We start from the raw sequence: 21,115 nt of genomic DNA, 5'->3' as shown, positions 1-21,115 counted from the left end.
TTTTTTTCTTTGAATTCTGCCTTTATTGTTGTCTATGACTGCCTCTGAATAAATTAAACTGACCCCTGCTGCCAGACTCCACATTGGAAGTGGGTCAGGCAGCACCCATGCCCAAGACTATGGTACACACTTGCATAATCGAACGTGCCTCGCTCAGCCCATAGTGTGGAAGCAGTGACTGGCGAGGAGGCACTGGAGAATGAGAGGGGGGAGTTGCATGAATGGCACGGCCTATGTACGACGCGGGGAAAAAAAAAACTTGAGCTGGGAGGTAACGTTTTCTCTCTTGCAAAAAGTGCAGGCAGCAAAGAAGCAGTGGCGTGGTCGTCTTCGTCGTGTGTGCATGTGTGCATGCACACATGCCTGCTTGCAGTAGTCACACGTGCTCACGTCAACAGCAACATACTTCTTGCTCTGCCATGGTCATCTCACTTTGCACCCCTACAAAGCCTCCCTGTCTCTCGTCCCGTGACCAAAAATTTACACTTTACAAAAATACAAAAAGGGGAAGAGAGAGCAGCGAGGCGATTTGACGCTACACTGCTCCCGTTCCACTTCTCTGCTGCTGCCGCCGCCGCTCCCCCCTGGTTTGCTTGCGTTGCTCGCTTGCTGGCAAAGACGAATTATATAAGGCGGTGCATGGTAGTACGTGGGCTTGCTGGCTGGCTGGCTCTTGCTGCTCCTTCCCTGCATTCGGGGCGCGGGGTTTCTGCCAACTTTCAACGCTTGCTCTGGTTAGTCTACGATTGAAAGTTGAGCAAAACCGATGAGCGCTTTGTCATCCGGAGCATCCACGGCAGCCTCCTCAGGCGTCTGCTTCTGTAATGCAACAAGAGCACACAAATAAAGTCAGACACCCTGAAATATGACTAAGGTACATGAAACATGCCCAGTGAAAAAAATGCATGCCTATCTTATTGATTCATTCATCATGTTTTGTCTCGGAATGGCCAATAAAACACACAGGACGGCGGCCTTTTTTGCAATATGCAGTACCGGCACAATTGGAAGAAAAAGCATCTCACCAATGCAAATGTGGTCGTCCTCAAAGTCTGGTTGTCAATCAACTTCTGCAGGTTTGCAGCCACTGTGTGAGCAAGAAAACAGAGAGGGAGAGTCAAATGCAGCTCTTAAAACTGCAAGAAATTGAGCCTTAAAACAAAAGTGCTTACTACTCACCAACAACTACATCCTTCCCGTCTACCAGGCCAGCACCAACAAGCTCCGATGCAATGCCATCGGCAGTGTCTGAAGGAAGTCACAAAAGAGACGTCACCATTCCTGCACACTAGCTAAGCACAAAGCAATAAAAAGAAGCACCAATTTTGAACTGGTCATGCGTATTGAATCTTGCAGCGGAATAAAGGGCACGGGACAAGTTTGAAGAAGGACGAGCACGCAGTGCTTTGAGTAAATTTATAACTACGCGTCCAAGCATGAAAAAGCCAGACAAAGCATATGCATCCAAAACAATGGTCTCTGCACAGGTGACCAAGCACTGCCCAACACTGATTGCTTCAATGCTCACCTTTGTCACGTGTGAACTCAAACCGAATGTCATTCAATTCTTTCCTTTGATTCCTGAAAGGATGGAAGCAAACATTTAGAAAACGATACAAGTATTCATAAGACCGGTTTTGCCTCCCTTTCTGAACAGCATTAATTGTGTGGCCAAATTCCCCTCGTCTTTAACAGGCATAAACCCCAAGTAAAAAGTTTATGGAAAACAATACTTTTAACATTCACTTTCACTGCAGTCTTTGCACACAGCCTGCAACAAATACATGCAGCCTAAATCTGCCAAATGTGCAAACTACACTGTACGCCTCGCATTGGACGTGCATGGGATGCAAAGAAATGAAATTTCTTCAGCACAGTCACATTTAAAAAACTTATGACGGCGGCTGTATGTCTAGGTTAGATAAATATACAAGCCTGACTAGCCTAGCATACGTTGAACTTTTCTCGAAACAGTAGCGCCTGACAACAACCACTGTATGCAAGCCTAAGTGCACAGGATCAGCGAAAGAATGTTGCAGTTATACACGAACCTTATCCTGAGGACAAGGTTCATGGTTTCTGGTGATGACACTGGTGCTCCTGCCACTGCCGTTGGTGCCGGTTGAAGGGGAGCAAGCTGCTGCGCAGGCACTTCACTCGGTGCTGTGGGTTCAGGCACTGGTGGTGGCTGTAAAGACACATGCTCTTTTCACAAAACTGTGGCAAAACTAACTATTCTCAAACTTCACCCATGCCCAGTAGATAATCTGCCATTTAATTTCTTCCTCACATTACTTAGGTTTCAGCATCTGAACAGTGGCTAATGAATTTGGTTGAGGGCACATGAGGAATAAATCTGCAAAACCACGTTGATATGTTCCCAGTTCATACGCTCAAAGTTGTGGACGAAGCATAAAAAAAAAAAGCAGCGCGTTTACAACATACCAGCGGGCTATTCCTGCGAGGCTTACCCAAAGTCCCAAAGCGACTCGGGCTAGGAGGGACGCCATAGTGGAAGGCTCGAGACAATTTTGACCACCTGGGGCTCTTTAACGTGCACTGATATAGCCCGGTATACAGGCCTCAAGCATTTGGCCTCCATTGAAATGAGACCTCCACGGCTGGAACCGAACCTGTGTTTTTTGGGTCAGCAGCCGAGCACCATAACCATTGAACCAACATGGCGGCAGATACGACATGGAGGAGAAACGCAGTGGCTGCTTCGGTGTGCCTTTGGCAAGAGGGCGAAGCATCTGGTAACTACAAGAATGCGCTTGGCTATGAGCAGACTAGGTCTGCAGAACGCAGCACAAGAACACCGCAGCGGCTTCCCCGCAGTGCACTGGTGAAAGGGGGTGAAGCGTTCATAAACAAGGAAGAGGTGCTAATTTTTCCACTGCCTTAACCGGACCAGATCTGTTGCTAAGTTTCTTCCTCACCAAGAACAACACAAAAGCAAACTGAATTCTGCGAGCACTAGAAAAGGAGTTGCTCAGACCAATGCTAACTGAGATTTTTATAAAGTGAAAATGTTAGTAAATGCCTTTGTATCTCATTCAACAGTCATGTTTTTCACAACTGGGTGGTTTAGATCATAAGTTTTCCTGAGATAAATATGTTTTTCCCTAAATTTTTTAAAAACATATCAACAATGTTTCACTCTATGACAGCTGTTTTGTCATTTTAATTCATTGCAACTCTTCTGGCAGCCTTCTCCAAGGCCGGAACAATAACGAATGAAGCAGATAAACTATCACTGTTTTTGCAATTCTCACTTGACCTGAACTAAACTTACCAGCACTATAGCCACTGCTCAGCAGCTAAAAACCATAAATCACCATGACAGAACAAATTTAATTAGAAATTTATTTATTGGGCACAAGCAAATTCGGTGTGCTGATCATGTATATTTTTGTGCATCACTGCGAAGAAAGAACACACAACCAAAATTCACTGTTTTTATCCCTTCTTTAGCTTGCCTGACAGGGAAATCTGACCAGTTGTTAAATTGATAAATCAGTGGTGCCTCGGGCATTTGTCACAGGACTTCAGGGTCACTTGCAAGTGGTCACATCACAAACTAATCGACTTGCACAGCAAAAAAAAAAAAACTTGCTTTGTTCAATGTAATGAGCCCCCCAACCGCGATGCTAGAACCGCGGTGCTGCAAAGGAAATTAAAAATGTGTGCCGTTATCTGAGCAAGTATGCTAGGTGGATACGTGACAAAATCAGGTGCTATGCGAGGCACTGTTAGCACTTTTTGATATGATTCGTCCATCTCTTCGTATCTACCCAGCAACAATTTATTTACTGCATCAACCAAGTAGCATCCCTGTAAGGCCACAAAACACAATGGCAAAAAAGGTTTTTTAGAATTTCAGCCCCTTTCTCCGCCAGCTCTACTCCTGACAAGGCTCACAACACATATAATCTACAAACTGCGGAGCCTAGCGACACGCACACGGCATGAACAAAGAAGCAGAATGGCAAGTGGCATACCGGTTGGGAGGGGATGAGATTGCTGGGCGCTGCCGCTCCCGACGTGGAGCCAGAGGAGGTACCCGACGTGGTGGTTTCATGGTCAACGGGCAAGGCGTTGTCGATAGCACTGTCTGACGAACTCGTAGACTGGTTCGCTTTCAGGATGGCCTCGTCTCTCGCTGCCAAGTCCTGCGAAAAAGCAGGTGAACCTATTTCACTGATGTGCCACCATACCAGCAACACCTTCTGCTGCACTGGTTTATCTGACACAGCTGTATTGGCACACAGGCCCATTATTATTACACTACTGCACCACACTTATCATACTATTACAACACACATAGTTTGGGCTCACGTGCACTCTCGTACGAACCCTACCTTGATCTATCTATCCACGAGGTTAAGTCGTGAACAATTACAAGCAAGCTCATGATAATACAAGACTATGCAAGCCTCAAAACCAGTTTTGTATACAGTCAAACCTTGTAATGATGACACAGTTTGTAACAAAATAATGAATATAACGAAGGAATGACGGTTCCCCTTGGAAGTTCGGCCAACACGGGCTACAACAAAGCTACGGCTATAACGAAGTAATCGCTGGGCCCCTTCAACTTCGTTCAAATGAGGTTCAACTGTATTTTGCAAAAGAAAAAAAAAAGCAGAAGAGTATCCAAAAAACATGCTTGGCATGCAGTTCACTCCAGCTGCTGAAGACTACTCAAGCACAACACGACCAAGAATACTTCATCTAGCAACAAATTCAGAATTCATAAGACACACTTATGGGCAAATGCTTTTTGGATTTTGCATAGTACAACCTTTGTTCGTAAAGTTTCGAGACTGATTTATTTTTTTCTCTAGGAGTGAATCCCCAAAACAAATGTTGGTGCGTATGTGTAGCGCCATCTTTTCGGGCTAGCCTGAGCTATTTATGTTAATTGCTATGGCAGCCACTAGATGGCACTACATGTAGAAAAATACGTTGTCACTAGTCGTCTGCGCATTCTACTGTGAGTGAATGTGGAGAGATGGACGTCCGCCTCGAACAGCGTGTAAACATAAAATTTTGTGTGAAGTTTAGCAAGACAGCCACACAGACGTATGAGCTCCTTCGTGATGCATACAGCAATGAGACATTATCGCGGGCGCGAGTTTTCGAGCGGCACAAGAGGTTCGTTTCGGGGACAACGTCGATGGAAGACGACAAGGCAGGAGCACCCTTCAACCTCATGGAATGAAAACAACGTGGCTCGGATGAGGGAAATCGTACAGCAAGACCGCAACATTACAGTCCGCATGCTATCAGATGCTTCGACATTAGCAAGACAACATGCCACCAAATTTTGCGTGAGAACTTGGGGAAACGAAAGCTGAATGCCAGACTTGTGCCCCACTCCCTCACACAGAACCAGAAGGGCACGTGGGCATCAGTGAGCGCTGATTTGCTCTCCGAGGCAGAAAAGGATGCTGCATTCGTCGACACCATCATGCTGAAGTCTAAACATGGTGTTTTCAATACGATCCTCAAACAACGAGGCAGAGCGCCGAATGACGGTCCACAAGCTCTCAGGCGTCGAGAAAGGTGCGGCGATAGAAGACCAAAACAAAGATGATGCTGATAGTTTTTTCCAATGCCAGAGGTGTCATACACCACAAGTTCGTCCCACAAGGGCAGACTGTGAATCAGGAGTTTTATATCTACGTGCTCCAACACATGCGTGATGCACTGCTACGCCGTCGCCCTGACTTATGGGCATCGGGACAATGGAGCCTTCTCCACGATAACGCAAGGCCGCACACTGCTCTCAGCGTGACAAAATTTCTCACCAAGAACAGCATTACTGTACTTCCCCATCCGCCATACTCGCCTGACCCCTCCTTATACGATTTTTTCCTGTTTCCTCACATGAAGAGAGCCCTAAAAGGTGGCTGGAAGGGGAGCGTGGAGGCCATTCAAGACGCCACGACAAAGGAGCTGACAGCCCTGCTAAAAGAAGCATTTTCCAACTGTTTCCAAGACCTCAAGAAGCGCTGGAAGCTGTGTATAGACTGCAATGAAGAATATTTCGAAGGGGTGCTGCACAAATGATTTTAATGTTAAATCCATTTTTTTAATGGACTCAATCTCGGAACTTTACGGACAAAGGTTGTATTTGAAAGCAGCAACTTTCTCAAAACACACCCTCTCATCCGGCGAGTCTTCATCATCCTCTCCATCTGACCAGACCCAGTCGCCAGTCTCTGTCCGGTGCAGACGACCACTTGTGCCGGGGACCCGCCTGCTATTTTTAAGCTGCAAATTCCATCCAAGAGATATATATATATATTTATATACACATGGGCATAACTGCCTGCACTCAAACCATGCAAAATCCACAGCATACACAAGGCGACATGACAGGAGACCAGTTCTGTCAGAAAAATTAAGGATGGGAAGGTTGTGAAGTCGTGACCAGGCAGCTCACCTTCTGAGCTCGAGCCTCTATTGTGGGAGCACATGTCAACAGTGTCTGCATCAGGTACTTCTTGTCCTGAAAAATGTTGCGCAGAAAAGAACGACACTGAATGTCAACACATGCTGCAAGTACAGCCTTTGTTACAAATACATAGTCCGCTAGGTTTGCTCCTGAGCCACAGTGCCTAGTTTTGAATCAACAACGTTCCAAATCTCTCGGTGAGGGGCACCTCATATACGCCAATCTTACCACGAACTATCTTACTCGGAACAAGCTTTGTGAGCGATGGAGTTGCTCACTCCGGCTTCTTTTTCTCAGAATCCCATGCCAAGATTTCACACATTTCCAGACAATGAGCAAAAGATGCAAAAAAAGGCCGAATAAAACTAATGAGCTATTTCCAATTTTACAACTGTGCGCATGCACGCTACAAAGCAGATTATTCGATGCTGAGCATGTTGGCACAGGTGAGAACATTGAAATAGTGAAAACTGTGCAGCTTCAGCATAAAAAAACTTGTCTTTTATTTTGCTCTATGCTAAAGATAATGCTGGTGACAATAATGCATACCTTTGCTTTCTTGAAGAACTGGTGTTTCAATAATTCTGTTGCAGTGGGCCTGCAGGTGGAAAATGAAAAGCATGAGTGAGTGCTTCCAGCTAAATGAAGCATGCCTGTTGCATTAAAACAAAAAGCAATTTCCATAAGGTCAAGGTGATAGCAGAAACATGCTCAGACTATGATCCGTGGCAAAAGCATTAAAACATGTATAAACTACAAGTTCTTTGCACTAAAAAGGCGAAATGCAGCCTTTACTTAGGGTTATTACAGCTTCAAGCAAGAACAAGCACTGTTCAGTAGATCAGGTCAGACCATGAGTATACAACAAAATACGTGGGTAAATTGAAAAATATTTTGCCTGGAGCAACTTACTCAGCTGTTTCATTTTTTAACCCATAAGGAACTCATAGCAACATAACAAGAGCTCCAAAGGTATGCTTTTAATCACCACTCAATGCATACAGCCCTTATTAATTGCAGGGGTGTGTAGGCTGGTACTAAACAACCAACAACAAAGGTACGAGGATGCCCAGTGAACAACCTTGCATAAGAACTGTTTCTACACCGATGAGGATGCAATGGGAATAGTTTTGAAACACTGACTGCCAATTCACCAGTGCTGCTTTCAATAGTGCACTCAACCACCTGCCCTGGACCAGCAGCAAAGCCAATGGGCAGCTGATCCAGTTGTACCTGCCCACCCTCAGAAAATCAGGTTGACTTGCTATGCTTCCCAGAGGCACTAGAAAAGTCTAAGAAAGCAACATTGCACTGCAGATCAATTACAGACAGAGGTTTGAAGCAAGAAACACTGAAAGAAGCAGGGCTGCCAACGAGAGGATAGTAGTGTCAGAGCGGTAGACGGCTCCATGCGTAAAGCAGTACGCCAAAGCTTTGATGTTAAGGCTTTTTGCAAGAGATTCAAACTGCTCAGTTTGGTGCTCCAATAAGAGAAGTTGCATGCCAAGGGCAAGACAGCAAACCACTGCAAACCGCTGTGACGCACCTCTTTGTGGGGTCTTTCTGCAGGCACTCTGTGATCATCTTGCGGATGGACTTGCCGTAGTTCTTGTACTGGTCTTTGTCCTCACCAACCATCTCGAGTGTGGGCGGGTCATTCTGGAGTGTCAGCATCAGCACCTGCATGGTTGTCGAAGAAGTGAAAGAAAGTCAGTTTACCTCATTGCCCCATTAAGAGCGAGTGTGATGTGTTCCTGCACCACCAAGAGGGTTTCTACAACTCCAGAATCCCAGCCTTTGGACTGCACTAACAGTTCTCTGCAAGCTTTGTTTTCTGAGACACCAAGGACAAACTAAGTTTGGCCTGCACCATTAGATTACTGCATTCCTATGGCAAATATGCTACTTTCACTAAAACAAAGTTTTTATAAGCTAGAAAAGACCAATAAAATTAAGTGCAGGTTTCGTCGCCCCCGGCCATTTTTACAAGCAACCTGCGATAATGCCAGGACCAATTTTTGTAAGCTAATCTCAGATGCTTGGACACAGTGCCATTCACTTCCAAACAGTGGTCCCAGAGCTGTTTTTGGCCTTCATGTCGCAAATATAAACCGAGTATCGCGGAAAAAAAAGAAAGTTACATTTTAATACCAATTAACTCGGCACTAAATGCATCTATTGCTGTCAGCAAATATCAGCACAGCCCACAATGAGCCGTGCAATCTATTTTTACTAAGAACAAAAACTGGAGTCCTCCTCAGTGTAACTTTCAGAACTGCAGCACAGCTTCAGATTCAAAAAAATGCATACTCTTTTTCTAGCAACCTTGATTCTTGCAGGCCCAAAGGGAAAATAAAAAAGACTGAAAATACTAAGCAAGCATTTCTTCCTGTGCTTGCCTACTTCTCGCAATAAGAAAGTGACTGAGAAGCCGCCTCTTGTACTTGCCTTCATGGGAGGATACTTGTGATAGGGAGCTGTGCCTGTCACCAGCTCAATTGCAGTGATCCCAAAGCTCCAAATGTCAGCCTTGAAGTCGTACCCTGTAACCTGCAGAGGGAGCAATCGTGAAAGCACGACACCAACGGGTCAAATAAATGTCTCCCATGAAATGAGCCACAAAAAGCGCAGACAATTATGAATGGACCAGTCACTCCGAACATCCCCTTCCTTCAGTGACTAGCTATGACTGCCTACTCATTGAACTGCACATTAAAATTCCACGGACAACTTCAAAAGTTAAGGAGTGAAAATATTTCAGTCCACTCTGTCACCATTAATACATGTAATCATCAAACGCATCAAAAGGATGAAACTCTATGCCATCTTACATTAGGCAAAGGTGTTTAGCCACTTTGCATTTCAAGTCGTGGCTACAGTGACCCATAGCTCAATTGTAACATTCCAATTTTCTCCTGCACACATCACTGATGTGACTGCACCTAAACCATTCCCCGGTGCAAATTTAACAACCAGAGCTCTAAAGGTAAACATACTGAGTTCACCGTGAAGTTCACGTCTCCTGCTTACCTGCTCCATGACTTCAGGAGCCATCCAGCATGGCGTGCCCACAAAAGTGTGCCTCGACTTCTGCCTTGACAAGTCACCACCAGTTGCCAGCCAAGAGCTCACACCGAAGTCTGAAAAGTGAGTCAGTCAAGCAGAGGTTACTACCAGCAACAAAAAAAAAAAGAAGAAGAAGAAAGCAAAACTGAGAAACTAGACAGTAAGCATGATAGGGCAGAAAAGAGAGAGGTCAAGTTCTGCCAAGGTTTCAAACATTTACACCCACAGCTTTGAACAAAATAACAATATTTTAACTAAATGTGTACGAGGATTCTTTTTGAAAGAACAACAGTTGTGGAAAGCAACGCGTCACAACCATATACTCATGGAAAGGCAACATATCTTATATCCCAGTTACAAGGTTGCTTGCATTAAATACTATAACACAAATGCAAGATAACAACCACATACGCTGGCTGGAAAATTTTGTAATGAAGGACAGCAATTCCTTAGGCAATGAAATTTATTTCAGCATCTATGATCACTAAGATAAACACTGAACGTTTTCATCATGAACACCTCAAAAACATGAGCATCTGCTGTTGCGGTCACAAGTCGCAGAGACAAAAACTAAACGGATAGGGCTGCGCACACAGATTCACCGAAAGGAAGCCTTTTCTAGCTGTCCCTAGCACAGATAAGAAATGGGAGTGCAATGCACTCAATCGAAAGCCTCAAGTGTGCTCAGGCTAATCTTGCCACTGCTCAAGGTATCAGTGTTATGTGTGGCTCCTATTTCTCAGTCCTAGAAATGAGACCGCCTGGCCAAGACCAGATCTCAAGTTTCTTGCATCAAGTGGCTAGTGCACTAATCGTCCAGCCAAGGGCGGGGCAAGGCAACTTTCTTTTAAATTCTTTTTCTTGCTCATTTGACTCTGTCTGCAAGATAAGCGCTACTAAATCTCAATAATACATTACTTTTGAGACACATGGTAAACATCCCTACACATACTGTATTGCTCTGTGGCCTGCGAAAACCAACGCGTGGTATTTCCAATACAAGCATCACGTTTGCCGGTGAACAGCAATCAAAACAAACTTGCAGTTACAATCAGATCAGTGTCAGACCTACCTGCAATTTGGACAGCACCATCTTCACCAAGCAGAATGTTTCCAGCTTTGATGTCTCTGCAGGAGAGTTCATAATCACATGTGAATTTTTTATTCCTCTTTACTTAGAAGAGTATGAACCAAGGCTGAAGCACTATATTTCTCTCTTATATTACAAGGCAACCAGAGTGCAAAGTTTGCCAGCTATAAAAATTAGTCTACATTTCTAAATAAAAATTTTACTGATTTCTGAAAAAGCATGCCATCATAGCAGACACATGGCATGGAAAAAGGTGTGCAGTAGTACCATGCAAGAATTCTTGTTAACTATAGTCGGACACAACTCTAGAACGAAGTGGTTTTTCCCCGTCAAAGGGCCCCTTCCAGCCAATGGCATCAACCGATTCTCATGACCCTGCTGGCATGACAATGCAGGCAGTGGTAGATGAAAGGGGATCGTCCCCTCCTTCCATAGTCGAGGATAGTTCCCTCCCTGCATTCTCACGCTAGCAGGACCATAACAACCTGCCAACACCATTGGTTGGAAAGGGGTCTTTTGAACGGGAAAAGCTGCTTCGTTCTTGAGTTGTATACGACTATAGATAAATAAACAAGCACTTGATAACACATTACCGCTAGTAGCATACCAACAATTTTTCAAAGCGGTTGCTCTGGAATGATTTATAATATCTCGGAACACTCCAACATACCAGTAGCTCAAAGTTAAAAAAAAACCAAAGGAAGAAAAAAAAAGCAGGAAAAATAACAACTAATGAACGGGTTGATTGAACAAGTAATGCAAGTGAATACTTATAGCCGGAAAAGAACAAGCAGCTGCCAAGACAAACAACAGCTTGTAGGAAGCAACCAGAACAGCAATACCATGCACAACTCACCTGTGGATTTGGCCGTTGTTGTGAAAGTACTCAAGGCCCTTGAGCACCTCCTTAAGGACCGTTGCAATGGTGGCTTCATCAAAGACACCATGCTTGCAGTCCTCCGTTTTCATCTTGTGCTTGATGATGTCCAAGAGAGAACCTGCAAGAAAGGGAAACAGAAAAAGCATTGACTGTACTTGTTAGCACTAAACGTATAGCTTAAACGACTTGGTACAACGTGTTTGCCTGTGCAACCTTACTGCCTTTATATTGTGCACATTGTTCCCTCACATTAGCGATGTAATGAAATGGACGTCGCTGTTAAGGGTAAACACACGCAGCGAACATATAAATCTATGCCATTAATAAAAATTGCAGAGAAGGGCTTCTCCATGTTCTTTTAGCCTCAAGGAAACTCAATGGTTTTTAAAAGGTGCAGAGCAACTCTGCATGTTTTGACTTTCGTTCCTTCTTGCCCGATGCACGCAGACACACAGCTCTTCAGAAAAATGGCCAAATTGAATACTGATGACTGTCTGCATAACAAAACAATTTGCTATAAGCAATTACAGCACGATTAGTCTCAAAATAAAGTGGCTCAAAAGAAAAACGAGGTTGGGGTATGCATGCATTGAGGTGCTCACAAAACCTAAAGAAAATATCCAAGGATCCCAAGGGTTCCTAGAACCCCTTCTGCAGAGGCACATGAGCTTTTGTTAGAATGGTCAAGTCCCTAGACTAAGACCAGTCAACAGTGCATTGATGTCATGTTAAGCGACCACTACTGCTTACTAAAAGCAAATACGGTTTTGTACAGCATGAAGACCTGCACTCACCACCAGACAGGAGTTTTATAACAAGCCAGAGTTCTTCCTTCACCACAAAGGAAGTATAATAGGTGACCACATTTTCGTGGTGGCAGGCACTCATTGCCTGAATCTCCTTCTGCAAGACAAAACAAAGAAAAGCAGCAGAGTAAGCAGGCTTGAACAAAATGCGGCACGCAACTCCTCTCTCTCTCTTGCATACACATGCATGCACACACACGCACGCATACACACACACAAAGCCACAGAGAGCAACATACAGGTAATGCACATATGCAGCCATAATCTTGCTAGTAACTCTCATGGTTTTAAGACAATTTACACATCACCTGTCAGACAAGCAATTGTTAGAATAATGAAAGCCCACTGTAGTACTAAACATGCAGTGGTCTGCAAGGAGTTCACAGTACATATTACAACACATAAGACTTTCTCCAACTTTTCTTTATTACATGTAAGCATGTGTGAGCAGATTTCTACATTTCAGATTACTATCATTCTTGTAAACCTTACACAAGCACAACTCTCACTGCAAGCTGGCACCTTACACTCATGTCCCTGGCACCTGTACCTTTAACGACGATTCAAAAACCCACCTCACTTGAGGCATTCATCAAACCAGCTTATTTACACCTATTAAAACTCACAAGAACAAATGGCAATTACAGCAAATGCACACCATGCTCTACCCACACATTAAGCTGTTGTGTTCCTAAGCATTCAAAACTATGTTCAAATTTTCGAAGTACTAGAAGTTTCATGGCATCAAAAGCAAGGCAACTCAAGATGCTAATGATGCTAAGAATCGTAAAAAAAGCCCCTTCTCATCATGAGTGCTCATCAAAAGCAGCTCAAGGGCTTCCAGCATGCCAAGCTTGAAGCAGCACCAGGCTTCCAAAATAAGAGAAGTACTACAGAGTGCAATTAAAATATGGCCATGCACCAACCAAGAGTTCCTCCATGCTCGTGTTCCATTTCTCCAGGTTGATGCGCTTGATGGCACATTTCTCCTTCCTGGGCTTGCAGTAGGCAGTGTGCACCGTGGCGGTTGCACCAACACCTAGTGACCGCGTAGAGAGAGAGAAAAAAGAATCCACATCTTGTCAAAAGGCTACAAACAAATAGAAATGAGTGTACAAAGAAAAGAAAAAAAGCCTTTTCAATAAGTGAAGAACATAACTTTGTTTTGGTGTTACAGAGGTCACAAGAAGTGACTCGCGGCATTCCGGACAACACAGCAAAAGTCGCTGCGGCATTCAGGCTGCAAATTTCAAGGAAAACTGAGGACAACTCTATCCAATAAGTGTTTGCAGCAAAAATTGGTTCTCTGTGGCTATGCTGAGATTTGTCCTGCAGCAAAAGTCATTTATAGATGAGAAAATTGGATTTTAAAATCTTCCCGCCAGTCAATTCGAACTGGTGATATACCTGCCTAAAAGCACAGGTTGTCACAGTTTTGAAATGAATGGCAGTGTAGTGTAGCCCTCTGGGATCGTCCGCCCTTAAAGTTGGTGTAAACGCACATATCTTACTTGCAAAATCTGCCGGTGATGGAAACATTTGTATTTCGTTTTTGGTCTTTTCTAGCTTATAAAAAGCCCCGTTTTCAGTCAGAGTGGTCTGTTCGTGATTAGAATGTGGTACTCCATCAATATAGGCCAACTTTTACTTGTCCTCAGCGTCCCTTTAAGGATTCCAAGCAGCTTTAGTGCATAACTGGTCATCTTAAAACACTTTGCATGCCATGAGAGAGACACAATAGGCTAGTCTAGATAATGAGCATGCATCTTCAGACCTTCCAATGCACAGCAACTATAATCCAAGCAAGGTCAAGTCACAACATGTAGGTGGCAAAAGAAGGCAATTTCCAGAAACATTGCTAGAGCCAACTAAGAACTAATTGGAGACAAGACAGCTTAAAACGCATTTCTTAAACTTTCAAGCTCTTTCCTTCCCCCAATAGGGAATGTTCTTTGTGCCCTGACCTAACAGACATGAAGTCAAATTCAAGCTTTTCACTGCAGCTTGTGAGGCACACATACAGTCGCGGACAGAATAACATGGACTATGCTTCAGCGGTCAGTCTTCCAACGCGTTACCTAGAGAAAAGTAATAGATATCTGATGCATATGAAGCAATATTTACTTCTTCCCTCACACATAAAGGCACAAAACATTTCTATTTCTGTCACTCAACGCAACAGAAGAGTTTGAATGCAGAACCGTGGTCCATATTATTCTGCCCGTGACTGTACATGCTTGCATTAAGCAGTCTGTGTGCAACAAAGTAGCATCTACATCTCCAGTAAGACTACTGCCACTGGCTATATGGGCTAAACGGCTAAACATACTGACATAGAACAATCCATGGAAAACATCAGAAGAAATCAATACGGATACTGCGTATGCCTGCCTTGGCATCTAGTTGCTGTACTAGACAATGCCATATAACTGCATCGCAAATTAGACTGTGCATGCATGAAACAGCAGTATGTGTTCATACAAATACATATATCAGCTGCTCAAGCTGTAAAAACAAAGAAAAAGACACACAAAAGCTCTATCACATATAAGTATCTGCAGGAAGATTAGGCTTGAGTTGAAACAATTCATTTCATAATAAGCATCACAAGAGACATTTGTTTTCAAGTAAAACCAATCTGGACTTAAGTTTTGCAGCAATCTAGTGCACTATCAAACACGCAGGAAAACTAAAATGTTCAGGTGTAGTACAGCAACTTTGTGCCGCGATTCAAGGTGCACAATTGTTGTAATTTCCGTGTTCCAGCGTCAGTGCGGCACGTTTTGTGAACTAGCGTCATAAATGAGAACCCATAGACAAAGCAGATAAATGACTAACAACGGACCGTGGCAATGACCCACTGCTTGCAGATTGGCTGATAATAAGCGTTTACCAACGTCTGACCGATAAACAAAGAGGGCTATTATCTGCGCCGTCTTATCTGAACAAAAAAGGGAAAGAATCCATCAATCATGTCTGGCCTTTGCGCTTGTTCGAGGCTGTTCACAGGCTGCGGAATTTCGATGACTCACAGGAGTTTCGCTGGACCTCAATTCAATCTGTCCTTGGCTTCGTAAAGTCATTGCGATTCCCCCATCAAAGTATTTCATCATAAAATCGTACAACAAACCGCTGAGGAGCGCTTCGTTTCAGGGAAGCCTCGCGTTTTCCGAGCGAAACCGCGCAGCAGCGAAATTGTAGCGCAAAAAAAAAAAAAATGTAGCAACGCCGGACGAAGCGACTATTCTGCGCACAAAATAAACACATACACCGACGGAATCAGAAATGCGCCCCGCTATGTAAACAATGCGGCGTGCGTGCACGAAAAGCCAGCGGTCCTGCGCACAAAAGACCAGTTTCGCAAGCTCAGCACGGAACGTGAACAATTTTCTGTCAAGGTAAACTGCGGCACGACTCTCGCGGCTCGACGGAGTCGCACTCGAAAGTCCTGACGAAGAAAAAAATACCCCCCCTTCGCTATCAGCCCAGAACACAAGAGCACTGGGCGGAATTCCCGTCTTATGTTCCGGCTAAGTGGTGAACGCTCTGAATTTTGCGACAGCTGGGGAAGCTGCAGAGCTGCCGTGAGAATGTGCTAACCGAGGCAAAAGCGAAAGGATGCGACCACGTATGAACGATAGAGCCGGTCTGCGAAGGCATAGTTCGCTACGGACCGGCTAGCGTTGCGAAATTTAACAAAACTGTCGAATAGCTGAGCCACAATCACTGACTGCAAGCCACTGACCGGTGGATAAAAGCAGACGACGAGCGAGGGCCCACCGGCGTTTCGGAAAGGCAGCCAGCCTCACGGGCTGCACGACTGGTTGGCGAAGCTGGATGCGCTGATGCCCGTGCCGCCCGCGTCTATGCCTACAAGAAGACGCCGGTGCTCACTTCTCGGCCAAGCGATTGCAAGAGCGCTGGAAACGCCGACTGTTACTCAGCGCCGACGTTGCCGACGAACAGTAACCCGTGCCGCATCGCGCAGCCCGCACGTTCAAGTTTGCCGGCTACAGCGAAGAAAGGGCGACCGCACCGCGCTCCGGCATAAACAAACGCTGAAATAACGAGCTGTCCGACCTTGCTCGACAAGCTAATGCTAAAGCAAACCTTTCGGACACGTTTAACAAAATGCCAACACTCACCGATGACTTCACCAAGCTCGTAATTCTCCTTTAAGTTGGGCCACGAACTCGACGTACAGCCCGCCTCCGCCATTTTGACAGCAAGAAGATCAGGAACGATGCTTCCCCGCCTAGCGGCCTGATCTCGAACTCGCTGAACATGGTTATTCGAGAGGGCGATGGCGGCCGACTCCCGGCGCCGGTACACTCCGGGGGAGCCTTGAATCGGGATGCCGGCTTTTTCAGCCACTCGGGACGACCCCTTCCTGCGAAAAAGCAAGCAAAAATCAGTCAGTGCCGTATTCCACCCTTGTGGAGATGTTAAACTAACAGTGGCTAGGAGAACGGTAAAACCACTAAGGGGAGGGGTTGTGGCTTCCTGCTGATCTAATATTTATTCAACAGCGAGCCATTGTGAACAGGTATCGTTAAGAGCATTGAAGTGACTGCAGCGATTTCGTTCTATCGTTCTAGAATGCACATGATCCGCCTGGACGGCTTCCTTTCTATTCTTTTTTATCGAAATGTGTGAATGCTCTCCGCACGTCTGCCGAGAGTCGACACTAGCGTGCTCTTTATCAACCGTTGCTTACAACAGCATTCCAACGGTTCTTTTTCTTTATAATTTTATCTTTTTCTACCCACACCGAAGGCAACAAACGGAGGGCGATGCGCTTGCAAGAAAAACGTTGTCGATAACGAAACTGAAAGCTCACTACTTGAAAACAGCTTTTCAGGGTTGTTCAACCGTTCCTTTGTTCATTCTTTTATTTATTTTCCTGTCGCACAGGCTTCCGGGGACCACAGTCTGCTTGTGAGACTCGCTTCGGGCGCCGAATGTTAATTTTGCCGTTCTCGTAGTGCGCGTGCCGTTTAATAGAAATGTTTTTGCAGCGACACGACTGCAGATATTTTCCTCTGACAGTGGCTGATGAGTCGTACGTACCCAGTGCTATGGTAGTTCACTGCCGACTAATAATTGTTATTTGAATGCAATTTCGCTTTCAGTCGCCGCTCTATCGTTATTAGCGCTGTGGGGCAGCGGTGGTGTTGGATACTGCTTGTAACGTTTTAAGCAACCTTCAGAGCGCCAAATAAGATATCCAGACAACACCAAATCGTCTGAGGATATCCTTAAAAGGTTCAAACATCCTCATTCCGAACTTGACGTCCTCAGTTCATTTTGAGCGCACCATGAGCAAACGTCTTCAAAAGAATGTCCTCAGTTTGTATGCTGCTGAACGACTCAAGGAAAATAAATTTCGCAAATGTCCTGCAAACGTCCTCTTGTGGGACAAAATTGCGCCATTTTACTGAAATCAAGCCAGCTTTATCTCGCACACGTGACTCTCATTGTATAAAGCTGCAGGTTTAATAAAGAAATTTGTTTACGATAGCGATTTAATGAAGACAATTATTTTGGCCCCGTAAATAATATCACTTCAGGATATATCTTAACCAGGTCTTGTCTACTACATGTCTCTGGTGGGGTAGACCCGTTAGATTTTTGGCCCACAGTACATGTGCTTGTCTGGGTGACTTTTTTCAACCACTTGGATGCGTCGACATCGCACAGCACGAGCCTTCGTCGGAACGCAGCCGCAGCGACCAGGATTCGATAGCGCGACCTTGGGCACACACAGTCGAACGTACGCCGCGGCCTCTAAGCCACCGTGGGCGGCGTGTACAAAAAGCGCCTTTCTGGACTCTAGTGTTAAAAATGTAAAGATCGCAAAACCGCAAGTTCATGTCCACCTATGTAACCGCGACGTCCTTGCACAGTTTGTTAGGAGGCTGACCGTGCTTTGATATGCTGCACAGTCACGGATGCACTGATCCCAACGAAAAATTTAAATGCGTAATTCGTGAGGACACAGCGCTAAGACGCAGTACATCAGTCGAGGACGTCGCTTCGCATAGCTTGCCTTGCGAAACACACCGTGCCCTGCGGCTAACCCGATGCGATGTAGATGCGAGTTCTCCGCCGAGTAAGGCAAAAATTCGAGTTATTATCGCCAGAAATGCTGCGGAACGTTCTTAACCGAAAGAGTATGGAATTGTCTTATTTTGAGGCAATGGCGGCAGGTATGCGATTCTGCACCATTATAAATACTAGATCAGGCTGCAGCTTTTAACGTTATCTTTATTTTATCGTCCCACATTAGTCGGTAGATTTATAAACTCAGACATGGCGGTTTCGACAAGTGCCCGGTGTAACCTTTTTCTCCCTCGGACTTTCGCGAACGTTGTATTCGATTTGGTAGCGTTGCGGTCAGGACCCCGCTATTTCATGTCAAAGTTAGGTCCATGATGGTCGGGTCGAAAGCCCTTCACTCCAGCGCTCGTGCGCTCTGGCAAAAGTCAGTGGACGTTAAAGAACTAGAGGTTTTTGAAATTAATGCCACCACGGTGACCCGTCTCCGCCTTCTGTCAGCTCCTCATTCACCGGTTCCCTCATGGCGTGGTTCAGGTGCCATTCGTTAGGCAGTTAGCAAGGCTCCCCCCCCCCCCCTCCCCTCTCTCTCTCTCTCTCTCTCTCTCTTCAACATCATCATCACGTACCCTGCTTTCTCTCGAAATCCATTCCCAGCAATTCTGTACAAAAGCATTCTTGAGCGAGAAACCGTTTATGAACGCGATTTTTTCATATAATGTAAGATTTCACTATAAGAATCAATATATCCACAGATTGTCCGACGGCAGTCTTGTATTCTTTTTCTGATCACGTTTTTGATATCGTCAAAAGCGTCCCCCATTGGTTTTCTATGGCAGTCCTAACTGTTCAATCCGATCGCTGGAAACACTTTAAAAGAAAGATTTTGCTACATATCAGAATAATGGACCATTACGTTCAATACCTTCACAAGCGTGCCTAACAATTTTCCCATTTTCAAAATTTTTGCCCGACAAAGCTGGACTTGCGGGAATGGAAGCGCACTTAACCCGTCATATCGTATATACATTTTGTCTGCTTCTCTGCCCTTTAACAGAAAAGTGCTCTGGATAGATTTCTCCGAGCCACCGACTCCTTCGGCCAGTACAACTCGCCGAGTAAAGCGAGTCAGATCGCTACGGCTGAAATGCCACGGCTGCCTGCGCTTTGTGATGAGGAAGAGCAGACTGGCGAAGTCGGACGGTCTATCTAAAATGCAGAAAGAAAGTGTTAAATAAAAGACGGATAGGTTTGCTCTCCGGCATCATCAACCCGCGCGCTGTGACAACTGAAAAGTAACGGCAAGCGAAGTTCGACGACTGAGCCTGACGGCCCGGCCGCGTGGTTTCACAGCGTTCCAGAACGATCACGTTACGCCCTGTTGCACCGCCGAGTTAACCGTTTTCCTGCCGAAGGCAACCAAAGGTTGTGAAGAGGTTTGTTGCACTGTCACGCACGTGGCGGTATAAGCTAGCGGGCAAGTACAGTCGGCCGAAGAACTCAGAAGCAAACTCTTTACGGGGCAAACTTTTGGCCGCAGAAGAGATAAACTTCGAGACGCAAACAACAATATGCGCAATCAGGAGTAGTTTTGGCAGCACGGTTTGATTCGGAAGATGGTGGACACGCGTGCGTCTTCAAGAACATTCGGATTTTGGAAATAAAAAAAAAATGGGAGGGGGGGGGGGGGGCGACCACTTCCTTTCTCCAGGCGAGAAATTTTTGGACTAGTTGGGTGGTTGGTGCCCCGCCGCGGTGGCTCAGTGGCTAGGGCGCTCGACTACTGATCCGGAGTTCCCGGGATCGAACCCGACCGCGGCGGCTGCGTTTTTATGGAGGAAAAACGCTAAGGCGCCCGTGTGCTGTGCGATGTCAGTGCACGTTAAAGATCCCCAGGTGGTCGAAATTATTCCGGAGCCCTCTACTACGGCACCTCCATCTTTCTTTCTTCTTTCACTCGCTCCTTTATCCCTTCCCTTACGGCGCGGTTCAGGTGTCCAACGATATATGAGACAGATACTGCGCCATTTCCTTTCCCCAAAAAAAACCAATTAAAAAAAATAGTAGGTGATGAACTGTATAGCCACGTCGTGCGAACACACAGAAAAGAAAAAAAAATGATAAAACGTTCGTCGCCCCGGAAAGCACTCACAAAAACAGGAAACAGAACAAAACTTCGTGGCTTTGTAAAGGCTGTCGCAGTGCGTCGTGTGTTGAAACGATGAACTGCGCGAGTCTTTCCTTCAGAGCGAAAACTTCAGCTGCCCGCAGTGCTCGCGCACGCTCTGCTTGGAGAGCGGCTTCGCGCGTACACTTGTGCAGTGCCTTGAACCGCTTGAGCATCGCCTTGGCCCCAATTGTGCGCAACTATAACTCTTGCCGCCTTGAGCGTTGACCGTATGCGTTTTGCCGATGTGAAAAGTCGTCTTTCTTTCCTCGCAGCATTAACGAATGGAACAAACTGCCACAGGCCGTGGTTTGCACAAGTGATGAGCAATTTGGGGATGCGTTAAGGCGATACCTTTGCGATAACGCATAGTCATAGGCTGTGACTTTATAGTGCATTATACATTTTATTCTTATTTTGCTCCTTCCCTGTGTAACAAATTTCTTTGCTTGTCTCGAAACTTGATTCTCTACTGTTTGTTCCGGAGTCCTCCACTACGGCACCTCTTTCTTCCGCCGATATATGAGAAAGATACTGCGCCATTTCCTTTCCCCTAAAACCAATTATTATTATTATTATTATTATT

At 45.4% G+C, this 21,115-nt stretch overlaps 1 protein-coding gene across 13 annotated transcripts in view; it reads right to left on the bottom strand.

Annotated features, from left to right (window-relative positions):
• Positions 1–21,115, bottom strand: part of fray (oxidative stress responsive kinase frayed) — a 156,516-nt gene continuing 135,401 nt past the window's right edge. For 7 of the 13 annotated variants that reach the window (XM_077657676.1, XM_077657674.1, XM_077657678.1 and 4 more), the window contains exons 2-18: positions 16,451–16,695; positions 13,232–13,344; positions 12,294–12,402; positions 11,476–11,617; positions 10,602–10,657; positions 9,494–9,603; positions 8,912–9,013; positions 8,010–8,143; positions 7,013–7,061; positions 6,452–6,517; positions 6,169–6,279; positions 4,002–4,172; positions 2,052–2,188; positions 1,529–1,581; positions 1,180–1,248; positions 1,026–1,087; positions 1–819 (exon numbers count right to left, since the gene is read on the bottom strand). In XM_077657676.1, the coding sequence (XP_077513802.1) occupies positions 736–819; positions 1,026–1,087; positions 1,180–1,248; positions 1,529–1,581; positions 2,052–2,188; positions 4,002–4,172; positions 6,169–6,279; positions 6,452–6,517; positions 7,013–7,061; positions 8,010–8,143; positions 8,912–9,013; positions 9,494–9,603; positions 10,602–10,657; positions 11,476–11,617; positions 12,294–12,402; positions 13,232–13,344; positions 16,451–16,695 (1,813 nt within the window). In that variant the 3' untranslated portion in view covers positions 1–735. Of the gene's footprint in view, positions 820–1,025; positions 1,088–1,179; positions 1,249–1,528; positions 1,582–2,051; positions 2,189–4,001; positions 4,173–6,168; positions 6,280–6,451; positions 6,518–7,012; positions 7,062–8,009; positions 8,144–8,911; positions 9,014–9,493; positions 9,604–10,601; positions 10,658–11,475; positions 11,618–12,293; positions 12,403–13,231; positions 13,345–16,450; positions 16,696–16,760; positions 16,867–21,115 lie in introns of those variants that run through there. The other 6 variants (XM_077657681.1, XM_077657683.1, XM_077657680.1 and 3 more) reach the window with 2 other exon arrangements.

This window comes from Amblyomma americanum, chromosome 3, assembly GCF_052857255.1.
Source record: "Amblyomma americanum isolate KBUSLIRL-KWMA chromosome 3, ASM5285725v1, whole genome shotgun sequence".
NCBI classification, from domain to species: Eukaryota; Metazoa; Arthropoda; class Arachnida; order Ixodida; family Ixodidae; genus Amblyomma; species Amblyomma americanum.
The sequence above is the reverse complement of the archived record's forward strand: the minus strand, read 5'-3'. Positions and strand labels throughout refer to the sequence as shown.